This window comes from Heptranchias perlo, chromosome 9, assembly GCF_035084215.1.
Source record: "Heptranchias perlo isolate sHepPer1 chromosome 9, sHepPer1.hap1, whole genome shotgun sequence".
Classification (NCBI taxonomy): domain Eukaryota; kingdom Metazoa; phylum Chordata; class Chondrichthyes; order Hexanchiformes; family Hexanchidae; genus Heptranchias; species Heptranchias perlo.
Window position 1 is genome coordinate 12,246,541 of NC_090333.1, and position 16,669 is coordinate 12,263,209.

Below are 16,669 nucleotides of genomic sequence, written 5' to 3' on the forward strand. Positions count from 1 at the left end.
CCCTAATTGAAGTGTTTAAGATGATTAAAGGATTTGATAGGGCAGATGGAGATAAACTATTTCTCTGGTGGGTAAGTCCAGAACAAGGGGGCATAACCTTAAAATGAGAGCTAGGCAGTTCAGGGGTGATGTCAGGAAGCACTTATTCACACAAAGGGGAGTGGAAATCTGGAACTTTCCCCCAAAAAGCTGTTGAGGCTGGGGGTCAATTGAAAATTTCAAAACTGAGATTGATGGATTTTTGTTAGGTAAGGGTATTAAGGAATAAGGAACTACAGCTGGTAAATGGAGTTGAGATATAGATCAGCCATGATCTAACTGAATAGCAGAACAGGCTCGAGGGGCTGAATGGCCTACTCCAGTTCCAGTGTTCCATTCAAATCGATTTTTTTTTTAAAAAGGTGCCAATTTAGTGCATTATTTCCATAGGGTCAGGTATCAGACACAAAGCAGAAGAAATTAGCAGAATATAACTGCGTTAAAACAAGAGTCTTAACACAAATAGAAATTTACAGAACTAAATGATTAGACACTAGCCTTTCTCCTATGGGACCTGGATTGAAATCCAGCCCGTCTGATGGGACTCCCACAATTACATAGAATTTACAGGACAGGAACAGGCCATTCGGCCCAACTGGTCTATGCTGGTGTTCGTATTCCACACGAGCTTCCTCCCATTCCAGTTACCTCTTCCAACCCTTCCCCCATATCCTCTTCCCTCTTCTGTATGCTCAAGCCTTCTCTTAAATGCACCAATGCTGTCTGCTTCAACCACTGCAGGTGGCAGTGAGTTCCACATTCTCACCACTCTCTGTGTAAAGAAATTCTCTCTCATTTATTTATTTGACCTGATGGTGGCTATCTTACATTTTTACGCCACCTTCTTCTGGACTTATTTACAAATGGAAACAGTTTCTTCATATGCACCCTATCGAACCTCTTCATAATTTTAAGGCACTCCGTCAAGTTTCCTCTTGGTCTTCTCTTTACCAGAGAAACTCTGACCTTATTGGAAATGGGCTAAACCACAAAATTGTACCCTATCTAAATGACAATCTCACAGGACGACTGAGGTGGGAAATGGATTTTAAAAAAAGCATGCTACGAATGCAGTATCAGATGCTCCTCTGAGCTTCAGGCTGTGGCACATTATTGGGACAGAGTAGAGGGGGATCTTTATTCTGCCTTTGCCTGTGCTATCCATGACCTGGGAGTGCTTGATGCAGACGCTGGGTGCCTGAAGTGCTAAGAGCTCCATTCTCCACTATGGGGAAAAAAAATTACTAAAAATTAATTTAAACAAAACTGGTTTGAACCTCTAAATATTTAAAAACTGAATTCAGGAGCTTATTCCATGCAGTAGCACTTACCAATTCTTCAACAGTTGCAGGTCCCTTTGAACGTAATCGCAGTGTACCCCTCCCTGTGCCAATCTTGCCCTCGCCGCCGAGTTTTCCTCCTCGTGACCTTGGCTCAATCAGTTCTAACAACAAAGAAGAAAACAAAATCAAAATTAATTTAAAATTTCTCCAAATTTCACAAAATGGTCAAAAACAAATTTCAGAGCATGTCGTATTTTCCAAGTAAATTCGAGCTTTCGAATAGGTCACAACTCTTCATTCATCTTCCCTTCATGTCCTGTACAATGTTAAATTATCATATTATGCTATAGGTTTGGTAACGTAAAAAAAAAGAACAAAAAGAGAGAGAAAACAGACAGAAAAAAGTTACATTTATATAGAGCCTTTCACATCCTCAAGACGGTCCAAAATGCTTCATAGCCAATTCATTACTTTTGAAGTAAAGTCACTATTATGTAGGCAAACGCAGCAGCCAATTTGCACAGAGCAAGGTCCCACAAACAGCGAATGAGATGAATGACTAAAAGGAATGGAAAAGAAAGGCTTGCATTTATGCACCTTAGCTTGCCTCTCAAATGTATTAAAGCACTTCACATATAACAAATTGCTTTTGGCCCTGCAGTGACTGTTGCTATGAAAGGAAAAGCAGCAGTTACTGAGTGAATTGTCCAGTTAACTCTTTACCTCTCTCTCCTCCTTTAAAACGCTGTTTAAAACCTACCTCTTTGACCAAACTTTTGGTCACCTGTCCTAATCGTAGAATCATACAGCACTGGAGGCCATTGTCTTTGCCGGCTCTTTGAAAGGGCTATCCAATTAGTCCCACCACCCCGCTCTTTCCCCACAGCCCTGCAAACTTTTCCTTATCAAGTATATATCCAATTTCCTATTGAATCTGCTTCCACCAACCTTCAGGCAGTGCATTCCAGATCATAACAACTCGCTGCGTAAAAAAAATCCTCACCTCCCCTCTGGATTTTTTGCCAAATCTGTGTCCTCTGGTTACCGACCCTCCTGCCAGTAGAAACGCAATGTCTCCTCCTTTGGCTCAGCATCAATTTATGTCTGACTATGCTCCTGTGAAACACCTTGGAACGTTTTACTACATTAAAGGAGCTATATAAATGCAAGTTGTTGGTGGTGGTGGTGGTGGCTGAGGAGTAAATGTTGGTCAGGACACTAGAAGTACTCCCTTTCTGGATAGTGCAGTGGAATCTCATCATCCACCTGAGCAGGTAGACAAGACTTTGGTTTAAAGTCTCATCCGAAGGATGGCATCGCAGGCAATGCAGCACTCCCTCAGTATTGTGCTGGTGCGTCAATCTAGGTTGGATGTTCAAGTCCTGAAGTAGGCATTTGACCCACAACCTTCTTACAGAGGCATGCTGAGCACACACACAGAGAAGTGACAACGTAGTAGCTTCGGCCTGACCCCAGCCGCTGTTTCCTTTCAGAGCTGCAAGCCTGCAGTCAGGGATTGAGCGGCAGAAGGCTTCCACAGCGTAACTTCATAGACAGCGGATTCGGATCGACTGACCATCCTGCTCACCAACAATCAGCTAACAAATGACAAGAGGTGATTCTCTCCTCCCCTCTCTCTCTGGGAGAAGAAGAAAAGAACCTGCATTTATACAGATCTTATCATGTCCTCAGGACATCCCAAAGTGCTTCACATGCAATGAACAACTTTTGAAGTGCAGGCACTTCTTATGCAGGCAAAGGCTGCAGCTAATTTTCACCCAGTGCGGTCTCACAAACAGCAAATGAGATCACGATCCAGTTATCAGTTTTTGGTGGCGTTGCTTGAAAGAGAAAACAATACCGAGCTTGCTGCTTCCCACTGGGTTGCACTATAATGAACTTCGATATCGGAACAGGCTGCACTGTGACAGTAACCAACCCTGGCCACTTGGTGGCAGTACGCACAACTTACTGCCAACTTCAATGCCTGTGCTCCAATATTTGATTAGACTGGAGGGTGATCCGTTAGCAAAAAAGGGAGTTATCAAGGGGAGAGTCATTAAACAAGAGTTTCAAAAGGTATTGTAGCGCAGTGATTATGATACTGGAATAACAACCCAGATGTTCAAATCCCACCATGGCAAGTTGTGCAATTGAATTCAGTAAGTCTGGTCATTCGCGAGCTGGCACCAGAGAGGGGGGAAAATGACCACAAAAGCTGCCAGATTGTCATATAAACCCAAGTGGTTCACTAATGTTCAATCATAACCACTACCATATCCTCCTCATAGTGGAACAACCCCCAAACGATCTAGCTGAGGTTAGCAGAATAAACTTGCACCTATATAGTGCTTTTCACGTCTATATAATACACAACAGCATCTTCTGTGAGATAGGGACCAACAACTAAAATGGTACCAGTTGATACCTGAGCGAGTGAGCTGTGCAAACAGGAGCACCACTCGCTGTCCATGCTTAACTTTACCAATTTAACTCTTTAAGCGTGACCCAACCACACTAAATAGTTTCCTCAAAACGCCGACACAAAGATTGATGTTTCCGAACCTGCGCCTCTTTCCAACTCCGCAAACTCCTGCCGCTCTGGACACTGCCCGGTTCTTTTTTTTAAAATTATTGGATAATAAATGAACCACACTTTTGGCATGCATGTTTCAGCAGTTATCCAAAACCAACGAGATTTTGCTCCATCTAAACACTGGCACCTAACAGGATTGAGGGATGAATAATGACATAAATCAGTTTATAGCTTGTTGAGTCAGAAGATTGTGGGCTCAAATCCCATTCCAGTGACTTGACCGCACAATCCAGGCTGATTTTCCCAGTGCAGTACTGAGGGAGTGTTGCACTGTCAGGGGTGCCGTCTTTCAGATGAGACGTTAAACCGAGGCTCCGTCTGCCCTCTCAGGTGGACGTAAAAGATCCTACAGCACTATTTCGAAGAATAGCAGGGGAGTCCTCCCCGGTGTCCTGGCCAATATTTATCCCTCAACCATCACTAAAAAACAGATTATCTGGTCATTTATCTCATTGCTGTTTGTGGGACCTTGTAGTGCGCAAATTGGCTGCCGTGTTTCCTGCATTACAACAGTGACTACACTTCAAAAGTTGTTCATTGTTTGTAAAGCGCTTTGGGACATCCTGAGGTTGTGAAAAGTGCAGTATAAACGCGAGTCTTTCTGTTTTTACGCATTTTCAAATGAGCATAAATCGAGATAGAGGTTGCACTTTCGTGCCCAACACAAGACATTACACCAAAGTCCGTGAATCGCCCAGAACACAGTTTCTCTGATACTTGTTGCTTGCTTGTACCTCGGCTCCTTCAGTCCATCAGAGGGTGAAGTTTCAGCCATCGCAGCCCTACATGCTGTAATTCTCCCAAAGCAACTGGGCTAACAATCCCGCTGCCTTTGAATGCCTCCCCCCCCCCCCAACCACAACTCCGACTTCGATGAGGGCTTTCAGTCATCCCTGCCTGAATTCCCTCACTTCCTGCTGCCCCCCCCCCCCACCCCCACTCCACCTGCCACTTGCTGATTGGTCGGATGCCATTATATGAGTAGTTTTATCAAATGTCAATTACAATTTCAAAGCAAGTGTTTTTTCCCTAATGCCTGCATTAGATGTCCCGGTCACAGGCTATACAGATCAATACAGAGGTGCTGCACAATGAAAGCCATTCTCTGCACAAAGGCCAAACAAACTCAAACAGTTCCTCAAAAAGCCCCACTGCTCGATCTAAATGACCGCAATGCCTACACTTCTCCCCAAGCAACACAGAAATGCACGCACCTTTACTGGAAAAAGTGAAAATCTCTGCCAGAGACGCCTAATTAAACCACATTAAAGGATAATTTATAGCTTTCGAACAAGTTATAGTTACAGTGTTATAGTGTTATTCTAAAGTCAGAACTGTTTTTCTAAATCCTTGACATTATAGTTCCCACTCTTTTCTTTTCTCCCTCCCCCCCACCACTTAACCTTTGAGGACAATTCCTTCAACTTTTGGACAGGTCAGGCTCTCACCTCCGTCTATCTAACTGAACGATGAAATGGAAATGGTAACTTATTAAAAAGTTGGGAATGTACCAGACAGGCTGTCTGTATGGTTGGTGCCAACAGTTTCGAAAAATATCACAAATCCAATAACCCTCCACTCCATTCACTGCCAAATACCTACCCAGAGCAGCATAATGTTTGACGTTTTCTGAAAATACATTTAATGAGGTAATTGCTGCATTTCCAGCTGTTCAGTTAACAGTTGGATCTGTGAATGAAGGTACAAATGCCACAAAATCCCCTCCACCTGATTTTTTAAAAATTATTTGTTCATGGGATGTGGGCGTCACTGGCGAGGCCAGCATTTATTGCCCATCCCTAATTGCCCATAAGAAGGTGGTGGTGAGCCGCCTTCTTGAACCGCTGCAGTCCGTGTGGTGAAGGTTCTCCCACTGTTAGGAAGGGAGTTTGACCCAGCGACGATGAAGGAACGGCGATATATTTCCAAGTCGGGATGGTGTGTGACTTGGAGGGGAACATGCAGGTGGTGTTGTTCCCATGTAGGTGGTGTTGTTCCCATGTGCCTGCTGCTCTTGTCCTTCTAGGTGGTAGAGGTCGTGGGTTTGGGAGGTGCTGTCGAAGAAGCCATGGCGAGTTGCTGCAGTGCATCCTGTGGATGGTACACACTGCATCCAAAGTGCGCCGGTAGTGAAGGGAGTGAATGTTTAGGGTGGTGGATGGGGTGCCAATCAAGCGGGCTGCTTTGTCCTGGATGGTGTCGAGCTTCTTGAGTGTTGTTGGAGCTGCACTCATCCAAGCAAGTGGAGAGTATTCCATCACACTCCTGACTTGTCCCTTGTAGATTGTGGAAAGGCTTTGGGGAGTCAGGACGTGAGTCACTCGCCACAGAATACCCAGCCTCTGACCTGCTCTTGTAGCCACAGGATTTATATGGCTGGTCCAGTTAAGTTTCTGATCAATGGTGACCCCCAGGATGTTGATGGTGGGGAATTCGGCAATGGTAATGCCGTTGAACGTCATGGGGAGGTGGTTAGACTCTCTTTTGTTGGAGATGGTCATTGGCTGGCACAAATGTTACTTGCCACTTATCAGCCCAAGCCTGGATGTTGTCCAGGTCTTGCTGCATGCGGGCACGGACTACTTCATTATCTGAGGGGTTGCAAATGGAACTGAACACTGTGCAATCATCAGCGAACATCCCCATTTCTGACCTTATGATGGAAGGAAGGTCATTGATGAAGCAGCTGAAGATGGTTGGGCCTTGGACACTGCCCTGAGGAACTTCTGCAGCAATGTCCTGGGGCTGAGATGATTGGCCTCCAATAACCACTACCATCTTCCTTTGTGCTAGGTATGACTCCAGCCACTGGAGAGTTTTCCCCCTGATTCCCATTGACTTCAATTTTACTAGGGCTCCTTGGTGCCACATTCGGTCAAATGCTGCCTTGATGTCAAGGGCAGTTACTCTCACCTCACCTCTGGAATTCAGCTCTTTTGTCCATGTTTGGACCAAGGCTGTAATGAGGTCTGGAGTCGAGTGGTCCTGGCGGAACCTAAACTGAGCATCGGTGAGCAGGTTATTGGTGAGTAAGTGCCGCTTGATAGCACTGTCGACGACACCTTCCATCACTTTGCTGATGATTGAGAGTAGACTGATGGGGCGGTAATTAGCCGGATTGGATTTGTCCTGCTTTTTGTGGACAGGACATACCTGGGCAATTTTCCCACATTGTTGGGTAGATGCCAGTGTTGTAGCTGTACTGGAACAGTTTGGCTAGAGGCGCGGCTAGTTCTGGAGCACAAGACTTCAGCACTACAGCCGGGATGTTGTCGGGGCCCATAGCCTTTGCTGTATCCAGTGCACTCAGCCTTTTCTTGATATCACGTGGAGTGAATCGAACTGGCTGAAGAGTGGCTTCTGTGATGGTGGGGATATCGGGAGGAGGCCGAGATGGATCATCCACTCGGCACTTCTGGCTGAAGATGGTTGCAAACTCTTCAGCCTTGTCTTTTGCACTCAGGTGCTAGACTCCACCATCATTGAGGATGGGGATGTTTACGGAGCCTCCTCCTCCTGTTAGTTTTTTTAATTGTCCACCACCATTCACAACTGGATGTGGCAGGGCTGCAGAGCTTTGATCTGATCCATTGGTTTTGGAATCGCTTAGCTCTGATGTTACTAGTGTCACAGAGACAAGGGATCTGTTTTTCCATGAGTTTGGCTGTGATCCCTTTCAAACTGTCGTAGGAATTTTCCACATTGCGACAGTGGAAAGTATATCAACTGAATACAAAATATAGGAAACGAGAGATTTTTCTTAAGACAAATATAAAGCTGGCATATTGCTTTAAACAGTACATTCTCAGAGCAAATACCTTGTCTGAGGCACTGAAAGTAATGTAATCAAGAATGCTAGCCCAACATGATAACCAGGCCCATAGGTAAGCACCAGAATCCATGACATTACAGCCCCCCTGATTAAAATGTCCATGTTTAAAACAGGCAGTCACTTGTATCAATTAAAAAGCGATAACCATTCGCCATTTGCATTAACATCTATTTTAAAGTTGCCGGTTATAGCGTCTTAAGTGTTCCGTATATTTCGGGCACAAACAGCTGTGTTTACTCACGTTGACTTAAACTGGAGGTCATAAATATAAGATAGTCACTATTAAATCTAATAGGGAATTCAGGAGAAACTACTTTATCCAAAGAGTGGTAAGAATGTGGAAGATACTACCACAAGGAGTAGTTAAGGCAAATAGCATAGATGCATTTAAGGGGAAGCTAGATAAGCACATGAGGGTGAAAGGAATAGAGGAGTGTGCTGATCGGGTTTTGATGAAGAGGGGTGGGAGGTTCATGTGGAGCATAAACACCAGTTGAGCCGAAGGGCCTGTTTTTTGCGTTGTAGACTCTATGTAACTCGATGTAATACAGTAAAAGAACCTATTCATTTGCAAGCGCCATCATTTTGCTGCAGGATTACTTTTATGCCCTGAAGCTGGGAATGTGCCACATTCAGATGTTACAATTTCTCTTAATACATAAAACTTTCCGATTTGCAACCTCTGCGACTCTTCTATACATTCCACCATTTCCTAATTTATAGCTTTTTGGTGGTTTCTTCTGAAAGTTGATTATTCCATTTCACTCTCATAAATGATCTTAATTCAAAGGGACGGTATAATGGGCAAATGCATTTGGTTCTGTTATAAATGATTTGGAAAAAAATGATTAATTTTATTAAGCCTACCTCCTTGTACTGCCTGCCAAGCGTAGCGGGCAAATCGCGTTCACATCAATGTGCCCGCTATAAGCAGTGGGGACTGTACCAGTTCTTCTTCAGTTTGAACACTTCGATTCTGTGAGCCCCGTGTAACAAAGTTCATATTCTTCAGAAAATGAAATACCAGCTGCCCTAAATCCCAGTGGTTAAAGGCCCTGTCGCACGAAGCCACACACATTCAGGTTCAGCGCCTGCTCTGTGCTCAGTTAGCTGATCTCAGACAGGGTGGAACATAGGCCATAATCACTGTCCCTTTTTAAAAAAAAATCTTTTTCATTCTCGGGATGTGGGCGTCGCTGACAAGGCCGGCATTTATTGCCCGTCCTTAGTGTCCCTGAGGTGGTGGTGTTGGGCCTGCTTCTTGAACTGCTGGCAGCGGTTTGGTTCAACTGAAAGGCTTGCTAGGCCACTTCAGAGGACAATTAAGAGTCAACCATGTTGGTGTGGGGCACTGGAGTCACATATAGGCCAGACCGGGTAAGGACGGCAGGTTTCCTTCCCTAAAGGGCACCAGTGAACCGTTTGTGTTTTCTTTTTACTGACAACCCAACAGCATCATAAAATCATAGAAATTTACGGCACAGAAGGAGGCCATTCGGCCCATCGTGTCTGTGCCGGCCAGAAAAGAGCCATCCAGTCTAATCCCACTTTCCTGTTCTTGGTCTGTAGCCTTGTAGGTTACGGCACTTCAAGTGCACACCCAAGTACTTTTTAAATGAGTTGAGGGTTTCTGTCTCTACCACCCTTTCAGGCAGTGAGTTCCAGACCCCCACCACCCTCTGGGTGAAAAAAATTCTCCTCAGCTCCCCTCTAATCCTTCTACCAATTACTTTAAATCTGTGTCCCATTGTTTTTGACCTCACTGCTAAGGAAAACAGGTCCTTCCTGTCCACCCTATCGAGGCCCCTCATAATTTTATGTACCTCAATTAAATCTCCCCTCAGCCGCCTCTGTTCTAAAGAAAACAACCCCAGCCTATCCAATCTTTCCACATAGCTAAAATTCTCCAGTCTTGGTGAATCTCCATAAATGTCCTCTGTACCCTCTCTAGTGGAATCACATCTTTCCTGTAATGTGGTGACCAGAACTGTATGCAGTTCTCAAGGTGAGGCCCAACTAGTGTTTTATGCTGTTCTTGCATAACCCCCCTGCCCTTATATTCAATGCCTTGGCTAATAAAGGAAAGTCTCCCGTATACCTTTTTAACCACCTTATCTTACGATCCTGCAACCTTCAGGCATCTGTGGACATGCACTCCAAGGTCCCTCACTTCCTCTACACCTCTCAGTATCTTCCCATTTATTGTGTATTCCCTTGCCTTGTTTGCCCTCCCCAAATGCATTACCTCCGGATTGAATTCCATTTGCCACTTTTCTGCCCACCTGACCAGACCACTGATATCTTCTTGCACGGTCACTTTTATTGGTAGCAACTTTTTACATCCAGATTTTTTTTTAAAAACTGAATTCAAATTCTCCAACTGTCGTGGTGGGATTTGAACTCACGTTCTCTGGATTATTAGTCTAGGCATTTGGATTACTCGTCCAGTAACATATCCACTACACTACCGCACTCAAGGGCTGGGTTGGTGGGTTGGTGGGTGGGGGGGGGGGGGGGGGGGGAGGGCGGAAGGAGAAGAGACGGGACAAACTCAGGGACCCAGTCGAGCTCCTGGGTGAAAACGTGAGCGACTGCGGCTGCGATGCCCCCCACGATTGAAAAATCAGTAAGCCTGTTGCGTCGGAGAAAGCGTTTCTGTGCATCACAGAGATAGTTCGATGCACACGGCCTGGCCTGGCCAGGGGCGGGGAAGATCTGTGCTGCCGTACCCTTAGTCGAAACTTACCAAACGCTTTTGTTGTTTCTACCAGTTTCAGTCTAAACGCTTGGCCTTTTGGCAACTCTTTCAGCATCTTGGCCACTTCGTAGTGCCGACATCCCACCACGCCCCGGCCATTGATTGATTCTATGTGGTCGCCAACGCAGATTACTTTAACTTGGTCGATGATGCTGCCCTCTTTGATACGCTAGGGGGAAAAGAGAAAGCACGGACACGATTAGGACAAGGCAGCAAGAGCTCATTTCCGAGGCAGAGTCTACACCCGAACACCAGCTTTACAGATGCTGTCAGACCCACTACACCTTTGCAACATTTTCCATCATTATTACTTCATGGTCAACACAACCCTCCGAGATCTCTGCGCTCCTCCAATTCTTGCCTCTTGCGCATCCCCGATTTTAATCTCACAACCATTGCCAGCCGTGCCTTCAGCTGTCTAGGCTCTAAGCTCTGGAATTCCCTCCCTAAACCTCTCCATCTCTCTACCTCTCTTTCCTCTAAGATGCTGCTTAAAACCTACCTCTTTGACTGAGCTTTTGGTCACCTGACCTAATGTCTCCTTATGCGGCTTGATGTCAAATCTCTTCTAATAACACTCCCGTGAAGAGCCTTGGGACGTTTTACTACTTTAAAGGAGCTGTAGAAATGCAAGTTTTTACCGTCAATAAGAATACTTTTTTTCTCTTTTTTTTTTGTAAGCTGAAATAATTTTGTGTAAAATCTTCATCAGGCCGGTAAGCCAACACATTGGTTGAACATTGATTATGTCAATGTTCACCTTGATGCCTCAGTGGGCAAAAGCATTGCCCAGTGTAGTGTATTTTCTTTTTAAATTTCTCGGGATGTGGGCAATACTGACAGGGCTGCATTTAATCCCTTTAAGTAGAAAACCTCAAAATTTGGATTACACGGTCATTGCAGCATAGATTCACCAATTCCTCGCTCCCAGTGGGGAGTTACATTGGAAGGGAATGTGAGTTCACACAAAGAGCTGTGGAAATCTGGAACTCTCTTTCCCCCAAAAGGCTGCTTGATTAATTGAAATGTGCAAGACTGAGATCGATAGATTTTTGTTAGGTAAGGGTATCAAGAGATATGGAGCAAAGATATGGAGTTGAGGTATAGGTCAGCCATGATTATTTTTGATGTGGAGATGCCGGTGATGGACTGGGGTTGACAATTGTAAACAATTTTACAACACCAAGTTATAGTCCAGCAATTTTATTTTAAATTCACAAGCTTTCGGAGGCTACCTCCTTCCTCAGGTGAACGTTCACCTGAGGAAGGAGGTAGCCTCCGAAAGCTTGTGAATTTAAAATAAAATTGCTGGACTACAACTTGGTGTTGTAAAATTGTTTACAATGATTATTTTTTACACAATTGTTAAAAAAAAAAATTTTACATCGTGAGTTATGATCTGGAATTCACTGCCGGAAAGGGTGATAGAAGCAGATTCAAGAGGCAATTGGATAAATACTTGAAAAGGATAAATTGGTAGGGCTACGGGGAAGAGAGGGGGAGTAGGACTAATTGGATAGCTCTTTCAAAGAGCTGGCACAGGCATGGTGGGCTGAATGGCAGAACAGGCTCGACAGTTTGCATGGCCTACTCCTCTTCCTATGTACAATTGGTCTCTGGTAGGCTAGGGAGGAAGTAAATCAGACACGAGTCCTGATTGTAATCCACTGATCCGTACTGGTAAGTGCAGGCGCGTGGAAATCAGGGAAGGCCAGGATTTAGCTTGGCTGTGATGGCCTCTCTCAGATAAATAGCCTGCTGAGACTGACTGTCGAGGCCCATACATGACGAATGGTCACATAGTCAAAGTTATTCAATTTTTTAAAAAAGGGGTCAACATGGAATGAACCTGGGAATCTCCAATTATAAGACTCAATGTTAATGGCCCTTTTACTGCCACTAGATGGCACTGCAGGACATCTTTACACAGATCTCAGGTCAGACACACACAGACGGAAAGACAGAGACATATATCATTTATACTATATAATGTACAGTGTATATACTATAATATATACCAAAACTTTTTGCATCACCTTACACTGAGATTTTCATGTGACATTTACTTTGGTAGCAATGCAAAAAAGAATGCCTTCTTCCTACCGCTGTACCAACTAAAACCACGAAATACAAAATGGAACTAAGCATCCACTCACAGACCCAGCCAAACTGGTGGCTCAGTGATGAATGAAGCATAACAAGCAAACAGACAAGTCCGACCTGGGGGCCCGGCCCAATCAGTGCTCGGCTGAAAGGTGCAGCTCAGTGTCCCACCCTCTCAATGTTAAGTAGAGAAATAGGAAAATAGAGAGAGGCCAGTTTCAGGGGGGAAAAATACTCTTGGAAATTCCCTTACAACTTCAAGCAAGCAAGCAAGCAAGCAAGCTCCAGGAGGCCATGGTTGCCTATGATGTGCCATCAGGTGACTTCATCTATAGCCCATTCCCCCTCCCTCACGTGCCACAATGTCTTCCTCACTCAGGAACTGATCAAGTCCCTTCTCAAAGGACTGATATTCTGGAACCAACAACGAAAGAAGTGAGATAGTGCTTGCATTTATATAGAGCCATATAATGGCCTGGAAGAACATTACTTTTAAAGCTTGAAACTTTCAAGACTAAGATCGATAGATTTTTTTTTATTAGGGTGAGGGCATCAAGGGATATGGAGCAAAAGTGGGTAAATGTAGTTGAGGTACAGATCAGCCATTATCCAACTGAATAGGAGAGCAGACTCGAAGGGCTGAACGGCCTACTCCTGTTCCTATGCAAGTGCACTGATGTTATGTAGGCAAAAATAGCAGACAACGTGCATACACCATGGTCACATAATCAAATGCATTCTACTGCTCAACTAAGCAAAGTATTCTTGTTTCCATCTAGAATTACTTTTCTAACTGTAACACACACAAGGAAGGGTCATTACTCGGGGCGATCACAGAGCAATAAAGACTTCCTTCCCTTTGCCAAAATTTTGTGGTGATTATTCTGTTAACAATGATCTCCTGGCTGGTTTCTTTACTCAGTAAATTGCCTGTTGGGAATGCACACACCCACACCCAACCCTTCTTGCACTTCCCTTCCGCTGCGAGCCTGTTATAGGAAACTGACATTGCATTTCCAGTCCTGTCATTCGCAGTGGGCATTTAATGAGATCACTTGTCCTTTTTTTAAAAAAAAATTAGGAGCCATCTCCAATCTATTAGGTTTCTTTGAAAAAATATTTTACGTCTATACTTGTCGTTTAATTTTAGGTTTTAATCATAGAACCTTACAGCACAAAGGAGGCCATTCGGCCCATCATGCCCTTTTAAAGAGCTATCCAATTAGTTCCACTCCCCCTACTCTTTCCCCATAGCCTTGCAAATGTTTCCTTTTCCAAGTATTCCCTTTTGAAAGTTATTATTGAATCTGCTTCCACCACCCTTTCAGGCAGTGCATTCCAGATCATAACAACTCGCTGCGTTGAAAAATAATTCTCCTCGTCTCCCCTCTGGTTCTCTTGCTTCAATTGGTCTCCTCATTTTGCAAAGGAAACAAACCCAACTTACCCTTCATCTCATAGCTTGAATTTCGGCAATTTAATCATTACACCAAAAGTCAAGTGTGTAATCCAAACCGCACTACAGACAGCTACTTCCAGAGAACATTATAGTCTCCAGAGCACCATGCAATAAAAATGGCTCGACATTCAAACGAGCTGGTCACTTCCGTGCAGATTTGTCATTGGGTTACCAGCATTAAGCTAAATAAAGATTCCTGACCTTTGCAAACGTACAAAGCACACAAACACCCTTCCAAGATCGTCATACTTACATAACACTGCCACTTCAGAGGAGATGGGGAAGCAAATAGGCAAAAAGCAAACATCTCTTTGCAAATAAATTGGGCTTTTACTCTCTCTTTCATGCTCGTGAATTCTCACTCCTATCATGCCAAGGTCTGCGGCTGTGAAACTTCGTAAGTACTCTCAAAACCGACCGACGGTTTTACCAAGATGGAGCAGCCGTCAAACCCACAAACAATTTTGTGGTTTAAATGTCTTAGGTCATAGGAATTACAGAAGGAGGAAGCCAACTGGCCAATCATGCCTGTGCTAGCTCTTCAATAGGAGCTATCTAATTGATTCTCAGGATGTGGGCGTCGCTGGCGAGGCCAGCATTTATTGCTCATCCCTAGTTGCCCTTGAGAAGGGGGTGGTGAGCCTTCTTCTTGAACCGCTGCAATCCGTGTGGTGAAGATGCTCCCACAATGCTATTAGGTGGGGAGCTCCAGGATTTTGATCCAGCGACAATAAAGATGGCTGATATATGTCCCAAGTCGGGATGGTGTGCAACTTGAAGGGGAACTTGGAGGTGGAGGTGATGGTGATGGTGTGCCCACTTTCCTTTAAGAGGTTCAGAATTATTCCAAAAAAAAGACAAAATGTCAAAGTACAAACGGCAAAACAGTTTGGACATTCACCAAGGACGACATTTGCAACAGCAGTAAAATTTCCACTTGTTTTAATCGGGGAAAACAACAACTTGCATTTATATAACCCCTTTAACGTAGCAAAACATCCCAAGGCATTTCACAGGAGCGATCAAACAAAATTTGATACCAAGCCACATAAGGAGATATTTGGACAGATGACCAAAAACCTGGTCAAAGAGGTAGGTTTTCAGGAGCGTCTTAAAGGAGGAGAGAGAGGTAGAGAGGCGGAGAGCTTTAGGGTGGGAATTCCAGAGCTTAGGACCTAGGCAACCGAAGGTACGTCCACCAATAGTCGAGCGATTAAAATTGGGGATGCGCAAGAATTGGAGGAATGCAGAGATCTTGGAGGGTTGTAGGGTTGGGGCGAAGCCATGGAGGGATTTAAAAACAAGGATGAGAATTTAAAAATTGAGGAACCAAATGTAAGTCAGTGAGCATAGGGGTGATAGGTGAACGGGAATTGATGCGAGTTAGGATATGGGCAGCACAGTTTTGGATGAGCTCAAGTTTATGGAGCATAGAAGATGGGAGGCCAGCCAGGACAGCATTGGAATAGTCAAGTCTAGAGGTAACAAAGGCATGGATGAGGGTTTCAGCAGCAGATGAGCTGAGGCAGGGGCAGAGATGGGCAATGTTACAGAGGTGGAAGTAGGCACACTTGGTGATGAAGTGGATATGTGGTCAGAAGGTCATCTCAGGGTCAAATAGGATGCCAAGGTTGCAAATAGTCTGGTTCAGCCCTCAGTAAGTGGCCAGGGAGAGGGATGGAGTCGGTGGCGAGGGAATGAGGTTTGTGGCGGGGAGCAAAGACACTGGCTTCGGTCTTCCCAATATTTAGTTGGAGGAAATTTTAGTTCAATGTCGGGAATGCTGTTTGACAAATGAAAGACAGTGGAGGGGTTGAAAGAGGTGGTGGTGAGGTAGAGCAGGATGTCGTCAGCGTACATGTGGAACCTGACGTCGTGTTTTCGGATTATGTCACCGAGGAGCAGCATGTAGATAAGAAATAGGAGCAGGCCAAGGATGGATGCATGGGGGACCCCAGAGGTAACTCTGCGGGAGCGGGAAGAGAAACCATTGCAGATGATTCTCTGGCTACGACTGGATAGATAAGAATGGAACGAGACGAGTGCAGTCCCACCCAGCTGGACAATGGGGGAGAGGCTTTGGAGGAGGATGGCGTGGTTAACCGTGTCAAAGGCCGCAGACAGGTCGAGAAGGATGAGGAGGAATAGTTTACCATGGTCACAGTCACATTTGTGACTTCGATAAGGGCCGTTTCAGTACTGTGGCAGGGGCACAAACCTGATTGGAGAGGTTCAAGCATGGAGTTGCAGGAAAGGTGGGCACAGATTTGGGAGGCAACAACACGTTCAAGGACTTGAGAGGAAACAGAGGTTGGAGATGGGGCGGTAGTTTGCATGGCCAGAGGGGTTTTTTGAGAAGGGGGCTGATGTCGGCAGATTTGAAGGGGATGGGGACAGTACCTGAGGAGAGGAAACCACTCATGATATCAGCTAACATTGGGGCCAGGAAAGGCAGCTGGGTGGGACTACGGTCGAGGGAGTAGGAGGTGGTCTCATGGTCAAGATGAGCTCGGAGAGGGCGTGAGGGGAGATAGGAGAGAAACTAGAGAAAGGTGCGAGTTCAGGGGGGAACCGTGGGGGAAGTTTGGGCTGGTGGGTT

The 16,669-nt window shown here is 45.0% G+C and overlaps 1 protein-coding gene across 1 annotated transcript in view; it reads right to left on the reverse strand.

Annotated features, from left to right (window-relative positions):
• The window catches only part of gipc2 (GIPC PDZ domain containing family, member 2), an 82,469-nt gene that overhangs the window by 10,357 nt on the left and 55,443 nt on the right, over positions 1–16,669 (reverse strand). Inside the window, exons 3-4 of the mRNA XM_067989848.1 lie at positions 10,497–10,677; positions 1,371–1,483 (exon numbers count right to left, since the gene is read on the reverse strand). Of these exons, the coding sequence (XP_067845949.1) occupies positions 1,371–1,483; positions 10,497–10,677 (294 nt within the window). The remainder of the gene's footprint in view (positions 1–1,370; positions 1,484–10,496; positions 10,678–16,669) is intronic.